This window comes from Pleurodeles waltl, chromosome 5, assembly GCF_031143425.1.
Source record: "Pleurodeles waltl isolate 20211129_DDA chromosome 5, aPleWal1.hap1.20221129, whole genome shotgun sequence".
Lineage (NCBI taxonomy): Eukaryota > Metazoa > Chordata > Amphibia > Caudata > Salamandridae > Pleurodeles > Pleurodeles waltl.
The window spans coordinates 279948220-279960782 of NC_090444.1; the positions used below are offsets into that span (position 1 = coordinate 279948220).

The following is a 12563-nucleotide window of genomic DNA, read 5'->3' on the forward strand; positions in this document are numbered from 1 at the left end:
CTTACTACCATGAGAGAGTCAAACACTAAAAGGGATTATTTTGGTGATCCAGTTTGACTACACCCGTATTGTTCCCTTGTCACACCAGTGGTAAGTGACAGTACCAACACATGACACTACCCAGTAATCACTGGCAGACAAAGGACAGACCCATTTGCTTCACAGAGAATGAAAAAGACACAGCTCGAATATGAGAAGACTACTATAAAAGGAGAATAGTAAAAAAAGGAAACTGTGCTTCACTGCCATAGGGCACAATCCAGGTGCGTTATTAATAGATCCAGTGAAAGGTAGGGAAGTTAACATGAAAGACAGTGTACAAGGTGACTAAAGAGGATATAACATTAGAAAAAATAACATGGTCGGTCATAGAGCTCAGAACTGATGCATCCTTATAGCAGGCATACATATGTCTGAATTGAACAAACATGAAGGAAAAGGGGCATTTACTATGAAGGGTGCTTTCAGTGATAGTTGATGAGACAGATATAACCAAGAAATGGGAGTGAACATAAAATTAGGTCACTAATTTGCTCAAGCAAAGTGAAAGGTAAATAATATAATCTAACCATTGAGTTGAAAGGATCACATGGGTATTCGTATAACTTTAAATACTTGGCAAGTCGTTTCAGCTGATGGCGGTTGCTTGAAAGAGTGTAGTCTCCGTATCAAACAAGACAGTATCAGCTCAGCAGGTCTGAGGCTAACCTGGATGGTGAACAAAGGAGGAATAGAAATGCACTTGGCGAAACTTCCAGACCTGGCCACTAGCCCTTCGACTCATCCATGTGTTTTAGTCCACTTTTCCCAGGTTTTATAAACTACTCTTGCGAGGTTTCTCTTCATTTGATGGATGCAGCCACTAAATGCTTTAGGTGCCCCACTATAGTCTGTCAGTCTAGCCAGCCTTTATAGGCTGAGATCCCGTAGTGGAACCCAAAGATCAAGGCATTATCCCTTCAGCCCAGAAGACTCAGAACCTGCATTCAAATCATCTATACACTGAGCATTTCACCCCATCTCTAGTCTCATTTACACGTCATGGAGAAAGATGCTGCTCCAACTTTGGGTCGCAACAAATTAAACCCCTTTACAAAAGGAGGGTTTGGCTGTTCTCTTGTTGAAGTCTAAATTTGACAAATTTGGTAATGCTTGTTTGTCTGAGACTACAACAAGACTGTCATTGATGATGGCAGCCAAGTCTGACAAAGTTAAATTTGGAGGAAAATGTTTGCAGGAATCCTGACCATTCACAAGTTATTTAATCAGTTGCTTTTGTGGAAAAGTGATATGCATAACCAATTTCTTCACACCCACTGGTATTGAATGGAATGATGGTACCAAGGATTTCGGGTAACACTTTATAGCAGTTTGGTCCAGACTCTAAAAAACTAACAGGAACAGTGACTGTAGATGGCACATGCCTTTGTTGAAACATCCAGTATAGCTCCTCCTTTCCAGTCTCAAGAATTCTGCCATCTTGCCTTAGATCTAGAACTTTTCAGATAGAAGAAGCATTATTTGTTTTGATAATACATATATAGTTTCAGGACGATGTTACTCCACAGTCAGATGAGTAACTGGATCTCTTGCATTGATGCTGTAGGGAACTCTAGATTTTCCACTGAGAAAACACTTGAAATCACACAGCCGTATTAAATACTAAAAAAGTCAAATTTACAGAAGGTGGGTGTTCCCCCCTGATCACAATTTTTCTCTCTTGTGGGCATTGCACTTCCTGGTCCAGGCTGTAGGTGGGGAACCACAGTACATGTTGTCTCCTTTGCAGCCAAGGAGAGAGATTGAGCATGTCCACATCTTCTGTGTGTGCGGCCTCCAAGTGGGACAGATGAAATGTGTCTCAGCAGCCGCTGGTCAGGCCATCTTGGAGTCTTCAATGGTTGCCGCCTTTATCCAGGTTGATCCAGACAGATTCTGCAGCAAGGCAGTTGCAACTTGCTTCTGTGTGCTGATGGATCCCACAGGAAGGTTGTTGCACCCCTCTTCAGGGTCGAGGCAAACAAATTCAATTTCCAGGCAGTTGCAGCCCTTGATGTGTGCTCCGTGCATTTGCAGCCTGTGTTGGCAAATTAGCTGCTGAGGGAGAGCTAACCAGCTCTCCCCCAGCAGCGTCGCTGTTTCTCACAATATAAGTGTCAGCAGTGCAAAATAACAGCCCAAAGTGATCATCATTTGGCACACAAATGGTGTGATCTTGTGCAGTCTTTCAGAAGCAGTTCTCGACAGAAACTGCAGTGCAAGTTCTGGGAACCCACCTGGAGGACGGGCTCCCCTCAGCATTTTCCCAGGCAGTCGACTTTATCTGGTTGTTGCCCATACTCGAAACACTCAGGGCTTCACCTCTTGGACAGTCTGTCGTTCTGCAGGGCCAGGAAGACTCATTCCCTTTTTCAACAGTCAGGCAAACAGGCTTCTGACACTAGGCAGACCTTCTGCTCCTCCAGCAGAAACTGAAGACTTAAGGTGATGTCCACTCACCTCTGGGAGACTAGCTGTCTGGTAGGTGCCAGCCCTGGTTACACGTAAGTCCTTTGAGTACTCCGCAAACCACTCCACCATTTATGAAATCAGTGTCCCCATATGAAATGCACAATAGTCAAAAAGTTACAGTAAGGAAAATTCATGTGACTCAATTGCAGTTCCATCCATATCTATTGGACACAAACGTTTTCTATCTTTCCATGTCTAATACATTGCAGGCTTTGCTTATAGGGAGCTCCCCTTGTTAGTTGCACCAATGAAATTTCCATTACACTGGGGTAATCTTGTGCAATGTTGGTAATATTGTGCTAGCTAGTTATGCAAACACCTGAAAATGAAGCTACTACGTTTGTGGCAAAAAATCAGCACTATCGTACAGGAACAATGCGAACAGCCAGAATGTTAGTGGCTGAGTTGCTTGTGTTTTGTGTGAAAAGTATTTTTGCAACCAAAATAAACGCAGGAACACATTTCACACTAAAGTATAGCAAAAAATACTGTTTTTTCATTTTGCGTAATTATCCTTAATTTTGATTACTCACGCAAAGGCAGATTAGGCTAATTTTGCACACCCCCTACAACCATCAGCCCTGAGCCTTCTCGACTGGCTGGGCTCTCACATAACTGTGTAAAAGTCTGTTTTTCTGGGATAAAGTAGCCCAGAGTCTTAAAGGTCTGTATGAGGCACCGGTAACTTTACACTTGTACTATGCCAGTCATTTGGTTCTTCTTAAAAGAAATTCTGATGCGAAGTATGTTGTGAAAGATTCAGAAAATATCCGTAGAGGATATTTATTCGCCAGCCATCCTCTGTAACCTTTCTTCACATGGGAGGCATTTCCTGACAAGTTGTATCCTGCTGCTAAAGCTCGCAATTGCAGTTTCGAGTGTATAAATAAAATTCTTTCTAACAATACTGGGAATTAGGAGGAGCCATAAACGTATGCGAGGGATGCTCAACTCTATATGAAGTTTAATTCAGCTAGAGGGATGCATGATGCTACAGGGTGAAAATATTTAACTGTGTTCAAAGGAAAGTCTGAAGTCAGAAAACCCTGGTCACTTGTGGAAGGGGAATGTCTTTCTCTTATTGCTGTTGGCTTCAGGTCGGCCACAGATCCACGTTCGAGGCTACCTCTGCATTCTTTTCACTGGGTGCCTGATTTTCTCAAGTTGTCATTGAATAATAAGAAAGTATGGTGCCTGAACAATACCTTTTAGGCAAATGCTACCCTCGTTTTCTGTTTTTACTATCTGCATACGTATTTGTGCTGTGACTATCTATTATCCCACAACTGTTAGGTTTTGGAGAATGTTTGTTATTTAGAGTTTGAACGTGTAAGATCAATGCTCAGGCTGTGGTGGCGAAGCAGCTTACACACAAAACGGGCGTTAACTAGTACTAAAGGACTGCTCTCAATCATTGTGATTAGCACAGTGTGATAGGGCACGAGTACATTCGAATGGCATTAATAAATGTTCTAATGCTGTGGTTCTTAACCTTTTGACTTCTGTGGACAATGGCCCCCACCTTAGCAATTTCTGGGATTTGAACCCAAAGGTACACAAAAGTATAGAAACAAGTATGCCTTAAAAAATATAGAAACAAGTATGCCTCAAAAAATATACAAATTATTAAATATTTTACTTAATTCATAAACAAAACAGATTTAAAAAAAATCGGAACTTTAATTTAAATGGGAAGGTTGGAACTTTTAAACATGTAGTTTTATTTCTAAAAGACGAAGAGATATACAGCAATTTGCTGGACTCTAGTATTTCACCTTTTTGCTCTTAATGCATCCATATTTTATTGCCTCATACCAATGCTTCAAGTGAGGGCACATTTGTCCCTACTAGATTCCACTTGCTATAGTTGTGCTGCTCCCACAAGTCAACATAAGAATGCCAACATAGGACCTCATGTATTTCTTGGTGGCCGGCCCGTTGTTCCGTCAGGGAGACAGAGCAAATTACTCCATGGCCCTGGTGAAGGACTGTCAAACGGATTTATAAATGACCACTAAGCTGACAGTCATTTATAAAGCATTGCCAGGAACCACAGTCACGGTGGGTCCTGGCATTGCTTTTAACACTTTGGTGCAAGTCTCCGTCAACATGACAACCAAACAGTTTTCTTTGTTTTTATTTTTAAAAAGAAATTCCCCAAAAATCGCTATCTACCCATCCATCCTGATGGAGCAAGCTAACATATAGCCATTTATTCGACCGGCCTTACTCCGTCAGGACATCAGAGAGGTTTGGCTATGGCGGTGATGGAGTAGTCACTGCCCTATTCAAACCGAAGGTCCGACCGCATTTACATTGGGTGCGACGTAGCTTCATGTTGGTGGTATGTATTCTCCTTTGACATTGCAACTGAGTGTACGTACTTCCAACATATAAATGAGGACCAACATATAAATGAGGACCTTAAGCTTTATCCTTCAGTTTCATATTCCTTTACATTTACAGAGTGTTTTACTTTTTGATCCATATATACACTTTATGAATCTGCTAATATTTAATTTTCTAAACAGTTGTGGACCCCCAAGTAGATGTTGCTGACATAATAAGAACCACTGTTCTATAGTTTTTTGCTCTCCACCATTATTATGCATACTAGCCTGTTGATAAGGACACTTAATTTGGGTGGCAGTAAAATTATCTCATGTTAGTGCCTCGTTGAACATTCATAACTGCTAAAATAGAGACTTGAAGCACAGTACCAAGATGATAAATATTTGACAGGAGATAATTGACCTCAGATTCCATTGTAACCTCTCCTTTACACCCACAGATCCTCCAGGAACTCGAATATGGACCCTCTGTAGACTGGTGGGCCTTGGGGGTGCTGATGTACGAAATGATGGCTGGCCAACCTCCCTTTGAAGCTGACAATGAAGATGACTTGTTCGAGTCCATCCTCCATGACGATGTCCTCTACCCTGTTTGGCTGAGCAAAGAAGCCGTCAGCATTTTAAAAGCTGTGAGTTCAGCATGCCAAAGTGTTATTCATGTTTTAAACAATATATGACATGTTAAAAACATCCGCCGCTGGAACAGTGCTTAATTTGTAAATAAAAAGGTGCTGGTGCCTAAAGCCCTACTCTTAAACATGCGGGTGCTGTAATTAAATGTGCGGACACAGAATACTGAGGCAGCGTAATCCTGAAGCCATCCTGGGCCTCTTCAATCCATTTACAGTCACTCCCTGCCCCTTCAGCTCACTCTTGCAGCTTTCTGCTTTCTCCCTTTATGACACTTTTTTGTTTTTCTCTTCCTCCGTCTTTCCATATGTGTCTTTTGCTCCAGTAAATGCTCGAGGCAGAAAAATAAGTGCTGGCCCACAAAAATAAGTGCCACTGCCCAGCACCAGAAACAACAAGCACAAGTTATGCACTGCATTGGAAGTTCAAATGCAGTTTAGAGTGCAACACTCTGGGTAGCGAGGTCTGGGATAAATTACACTCGTGTGAGAAAAGAAGACGCTGTTTGTATTCCCTGTGGATGCCCACTGCAAATCCCTCTGGTGAAGGGAAATATGTTAAAAGACTACTACAGCCACAAAGGAATGCCTGTCTGTTATCTGAAATAACACGCCAATACACACATATCACGGGCGCATTTCTGTGCCGCTGTGTGGCCTTTGCATTTTTAACCCAGGTGGCACCGTCACTTTCCAGTCATGGTGTCACTTGTGCAGTTTCCCGATAAGACAACAAACCTCGCTTGATTTGTCAGTTCTTTTATTTGTGTCTAGTACTATTTTCCCCGTATGTGCTGGTAGCACTGATATTTCCATGTGCCTGACATAACATTTGTATGGAGAAGACTACTGCACATTGTTTCAACTTCAGACGTTCACAGGAGTGAAGTAATTCCGGTGTTTCATTCACTGCGCTTGATAAGAATGACGTAGTCCCTGGGATTTACATATGTAAAACAAAAAGAAGATTACAAGGTTTTTTGTACACGTAATGTGAAAACCCACAACTACTGTTCTGATGACACCAAGGCTGTGATGTGTTTCTAAAGAGACAATTCCTGCCTACACGCTTTCCTCAATGGCATTTGTTGTGACTTCCCGGAGCAGGGCACAAGTCCTAAAACAAATAGTATGGGCTAATAAGCATGGGTAGCGCACCCGACTTAATTGTTTTGACGTCACAGGAAGCAATGTCACAGCTTTATCATATCACTCCCCTTAAAGGTAATAGAATTAACCTTACAGTTAAATTTGAAAAACAAGGGTTACTTTATAGGATGCATAAATTTAACCTATACATACTGCGTTAGTTACATTTAAAAACTGCAGTTTTCAGAGTAAACAAAAGAAGTCTGGCGTATTTTAAAGAGTTTTTGGATTCCTGTATTTTTTCTCCTGCTGGTGTGTTTATCCAGCACGGAAGCACATTAGAGCCTCCTTTTCACACCCCTAAGTAGCAAAGGTGTCAATGTTGGGTAATACCCTGCGTACAACCCCCTCCAGCGCCGTTCTCCTGGCTAAGGAGGATGTTACCTGTTTGACTGCCCCCAGCTCCATCACATGCAAAGCAGGAGCGCACAACCTCTGGACGCGTGGTGCACCCCTTCGACACAGAGCCTGGCTTTGCGTTAACCCTGTCCCCGCCTTCAAGTGTCCACCCAAGGCTATACCAAAGCCCTTCTCCTTCCCAAATGCAATAGAACACCCACAGCGGCGGGGCAATAGATGTGATGCCACAAAATGCACCTTCTAATAAAAGTGACACATTTGACCAGGGGTGACAAGAGTGCTGGATTTGGGGATAGTCCCACTTTTTGCCCCGGCCTGGTTTTCAAAGACGGTTCACTGAACACTGAGAGAGGCATGTTTTTATGTGTTCGAGTGCAGGATTAGTTTGCAGCCCCTCACCAAGAGCAATTGAGTTGACACAGAAGGCACTGTGTATACGTTGCATATAATTCCACCAAGTGCCTCGTTTCTGTTTTCTGTGCCAGGAAGCACTGTAATTCTGTGCCACTTTGTTGAATTACTATCCTATTTTTATTTTTGTACATACGAGCCTCTTTCCACCTCATGCGAAAGGGGACGGTCTCCCTCTAAAATTTGTGAAGAGTCTCCGTTCACCTTGCATGAGCCCTGAATTGTGCCCTCATTTTACCACCCTACACCCATTGTATCTTCACGTCTTCCTTGCAGATTGTCTCAAAGCATGGTCCAGCATCCAGCAGCCAAACCTCTTTCAAACATGACATTGTTCGGTATTTTGTCAGAGTTTCTGGTGATTTTGTTTCCGTTCACGCTTGCCTGCCGATAAAAAGACAGGATCATTGTGTCAATAACATCGATCTTGCCAACCACATTGCAGATCAGAGCACCCTGAAAGGTAGCTGCTCAGCGAGAGCGAGTAAGTACGGTCTCTCCACAATAAGCTTCATATGGTTACATTTTTTTTCAGGTTACAATCAGCTTATTTCGTTTAGTCATTACTTGGTTTGGGGTATCCAGATCTGTTTACCTCCAAAAATTTTAACGAATACATATCCTTATTTAATATCACCAAACACCAGACTGCAGATGAAGCACTGGTTCTTTATAAACTGGAATCATGCAGTAAGCTATTTACTAAACCGTGCTGGATAATCCACGGGATAGATGTCTGTAGCCTCAAACATAACCATTGCAGCCTTTGGTATAATTATTTAATTATTTTTATAACACTCTCTAGACAACTTATTGTCCCTATGTACCTGGTTGAGAAATAAATACTTCAACCTATGAACAAGAAAAAGAATACACCACTGGGGTAGAAGTACCCAAACCTGACATCGAGAAAAAATGAAGGTGTAACTACTTATTAAATAAGAAGTTCTTAAGATTTTTTGTGGTCAAAGGAGCAACTCAGTTAAGAGAAAAATCCATTCTCTTTACCCAGTCCTGCATCGCCAGCAGTTACCAAAAATAGACGTTCGAGAATGCTTCTTTGTTTGATGATGTCTGATGGGGTTTTGAGATCCATTGTGACATCATTCACCGGATGGCCCCTTTAAGAAATCTGGAAGTTTTGTAAACCGCTGTGTGCAAGAAATCCCGCAAAATGGGGCCTAGAAAAGCAAACCTTCTCTCCTCTTTCAATCTCAGATGTGTACTGGGAAAGGCAGCAGATTCCAGTTTGTGACCGAAGGTTGCAAGTATAAGTGCAGCAGATAATTTTTCCCAGATGTAAGATGGGGCCATTCCTGACCAGTATTTGTAAACAAACCAAACGTTTATTAACTCCCTGTATATTTATTGGCAACCAACACAGTGTTTCCATCATGGCCAAGACACTATCACATTTCTAAATGTATTTTATGTGTTAATTCTATAATGGATTTGAGGCTAATCTGCAGCTCAGAAATTTCCCATGTTACTTTACCATAGACAAATGAGAATTCATATAAAGACTGGTGAAAACAAATTATGTGCCTACTGTTTGTAGAGGTAGTTTTGGCATACATCGATTATGAGTATCCCATGGCTCACATAATATTGCACCCCCCTATTTGATAAGCAAGTTACACCTTTTGTACTCTGGACTCCACAAGTTCAGCTGTGGGAAGCTGTCAGGCCTTACTCCATGAAGTGATATGGGATTTTGATCCCAGATACAATGTGACACTGCATGCATATAATTGAAGGCTAAGCCAAACAAATGTTGAGGTTTCACATAGGAAAGGTAGGTCAGTAATAATGCTGGACAACATCTGTAAAGGAATTTCCTTTCACCTTCAGTATCGGAGGCAAGGGGTAAGAGAAAATCAATAACATCACAATCAAATCAACAAATTTGACAATATGACCAGTTTGGCCACACAATGAAAACCCAAGTCAGGAACAAAATTAAACGCTTTTATTACAAACTAAGACTCAGGTTAATGTTGAGAATTCTCAAGACAAGGCTATAAAGATACAGAATCACCATCAGTTGTCCAAGACATTGGAAAAGCCAAAGCTTGATTAATATCCAACAGACTAAACATTTGATTAATGCGATACAGAACACTTTTATAGAGAAATTAATTATTTTTTCAGTGAAAAGTATTACTTGACAGCATTAGGAAATATTAGGAAACACATGGAATCAAAACAAATGATTATACGTCGATTAAAATAGCTCTACTGCATCACATTAGATCACTAATCTACACTGAATGTACCTCAACATGGGCTTTCAGTGGACTAATTTACAGCTAACTTGTTAGTACTTCAAACAGCATAATGTAAATTCTGTCACATAGTGATGGTGCTGTGACTTAAAGGTAGCAATAATACTTCAGCTACATCAACCATAATGGTTTAATGTGAAAAAGGAAACCCCATGAGACCAAGAATGGGCTATGCCAGCTCACTCACAGTATGCCAGGTTGAAGTGGCACACTAGTACGCCTCATCCTGACCTAACCAAGACTACCAGTTGCAACTTTAACTGACAGTTCAGCTGCAGAGACTAAACCTGTGTGGACTGGTTCCTGGTGACCAGACCCAAGGCCACCATGACACCACCACCAGAAGCACTGGAAGTACTTAAAGTGCATGCATTTTAGAGGAACTGATGGTGTACTCAGGATTGTTTTCAATTTGGAGGAATTTAGACTAGGTTATTATGGCCCCCCTTTGTCAAATAACAGGACAATCAATATTTAAGCCCAGAATTGGCAGGAGGATAATAGGAAGCAGAAAAAGACTTGCCAGTCATCCTCATAGATATGGTATTTGAAGCTGAGAAAAGAGAAGTGCAAAAGCCTCCAGGAAAACGAGAATGAATGGTCGAAGAAGTATAAAACTGTTTTATTGTTAATTCAGTAATGCCACTTAGCTGCAGAGTAGCAGACTCTGAAGTCTTGAGCACAAGCATTCTTCATAATGGAGTACATTGGCCAGCATTAGATCAGTACCCACACCCCTTAACAATGTGTTCATGCTTGGATTAAGGTCTTTTTTAATGGTTTGGATTGAAAGTGCAGCATTATGTCAGAATCATCAGGTGAAGGGCTTAGGTTCCACCCACCTGTTGGGAGACCAGTGTACATTTGTTGATTGGAGAGATGCGTGCTTCCACAAAAAAAGTGTTTTCCCTCCTTACAGCTTTATCGTTTTGTTTATGCAGTTGGCTGAACATGAACTTTTAGGGGCACACATGTGACATCATAAGGCTGTGAACGCAGCTTATGTGACTAGATATTTAATGGTGTTTTCTCCGACAGCTGCACTTATAGGAGGAGGGCTGTCATTAACCTACATGGATATTTAGGTCTGGCTTGACAGTGCAACAGTCACCTGACCTTTTAACCTACACCAATATTATTCCACAGTTCTTTGCTTCTACATAAATACATATTCATTCCCATGCTATTTACTTGTGATACTTCACATCGCCATACAACATTCCTTTAAAGCCAGACCTATTGGCATTGCCAATGCTTGTTACTAAAGGACATGTTCTTTTAGTTGGGCTGCACGAGGCAATACACCGTGGGATGTTGGTTCAAGGCTGCCTGCTGCTCTTCGGTCCATTGGCCCTCGATCCACAGCTTGATATATAGCGCCAACAGCACAAGGCACGTATAAACAAAAGAATATTGACGCCGCGGGAGGTGGGTGTGGACCTCACTAAATGATACGAGTATTTATTCTTGAAACGGGAAGCCATAAGAATTTGAAAAAAGAGGGAGCTGAGAGAGAGCTGCCAATGAGAACAATGGCTAAAAAACCCAGCGAAAGAAGGAAGAGGCAGGTTCGTAGTTAGAGTGCAACGCATGCTTTAGGACTGCTGGTTTCAAACGTGTGCTCTTGATCATACACACTAGCCTTGTTGGGCTGGAACAGGAAACACAGAGGAAATAAGGAGGCGTCTGAGCCTTTCAGAGCAGAATGCTAACAAGGGATTAAGTTTGGAACGCAGTATTTCCTCACATTGTACTGCTAGACATTGGCCCCATTCTCGAGTAAGTGCAGGGTTTGAGGCTTCCAGGAGCTGCAGCTGACCTTTGTGGGACAGGGGGAGCTAGATGGGTGTTTTTTTTATTTTCATTTGAGTTTCTTGCGTTTCTCTGGCGAAAGTCTGTAAAGGATACGACCTCACGAAATGTAAACACTTTTACAGTTCGTCGTGATATTATACGAATTTCTGTGCATACCTCTTGCCAGCACGAGAACCCTGCATTAATATGTACAGTGATATTCCTTTGGAAGGTAAATATTGACTTAGCCAGTAGGCCTGGCTTATAACGAACACTGCCTCTGCATTGATTTTTGTGTGTGTCTAACCTGTGTGTTGCGCAAGAACAAGCTACTGTGGGTGGATGAATGGATGAAAGAGAGCATGAATGTGTCGAGAGAGTCAACCACACCAGGAAAATTGATTTAACTCTCTTTATTGCATCCACCCTGTATAAGCACAGCCACTCCTCTGCCAACCTTTTCACCAACTGCTCCCTCGTTGCCACAGCCTCACATTCCATATGGTGTCTATAAGACTCCACTGGTTACATTATTATTAAAGTATACATAGTCCAATTACATCCCCCCAAATAATAAAACAATAACTTACATTAACTTGAAAACAAATTGAAAAGCTAAACCGAAATAAGCTAAACATTTGAAGATAAAATGAAAGGCTAAACACTCTACCTAACTGTACAGAAATATAAAGGTTAAAGGAAAAATGTTAAATTTATGATGACGTTTTACACAGTCCCCAACAAAGAATATTTTTATCCCAATAAGAAGATAATTAACTCATAACATAATCCTTCAGACAAAGTGCACCTCTTGATCCATACTTAACATTCACACAGGGCTCGTGTTTCACCACTTGTCCATTCTGCTTCTAATCCACTTGCGAGGGACATCTTGCCAAGCTAGACATACTCCACACCTCACCATTTTCCAGGACCACCACATTCTTTTTGACTTCTGTTATGAGGAAAAGTCCCACAAACTTAGATTCATCTTTGGCAAACCACCTACGTTTTTTCACATACTCTTGTTCTCTAACTTTGCAAACTTTGTGAAAGGTACCCTGTTTGACAGT

The 12563-nt window shown here is 41.6% G+C and overlaps 1 protein-coding gene and 1 long non-coding RNA gene across 3 annotated transcripts in view; one reads left to right on the top strand and one right to left on the bottom strand.

Annotated features, from left to right (window-relative positions):
- PRKCE (protein kinase C epsilon) overlaps window positions 1-12563 on the top strand; it is a 1050532-nt gene that overhangs the window by 1014903 nt on the left and 23066 nt on the right. For both annotated transcript variants that reach the window (XM_069234014.1, XM_069234015.1), the window contains one exon: window positions 5303-5491. In XM_069234014.1, the coding sequence (XP_069090115.1) occupies window positions 5303-5491 (189 nt within the window). The remainder of the gene's footprint in view (window positions 1-5302; window positions 5492-12563) is intronic.
- LOC138295617 (uncharacterized) overlaps window positions 1-12563 on the bottom strand; it is a 131956-nt gene that overhangs the window by 3377 nt on the left and 116016 nt on the right. The window lies entirely within an intron of this gene.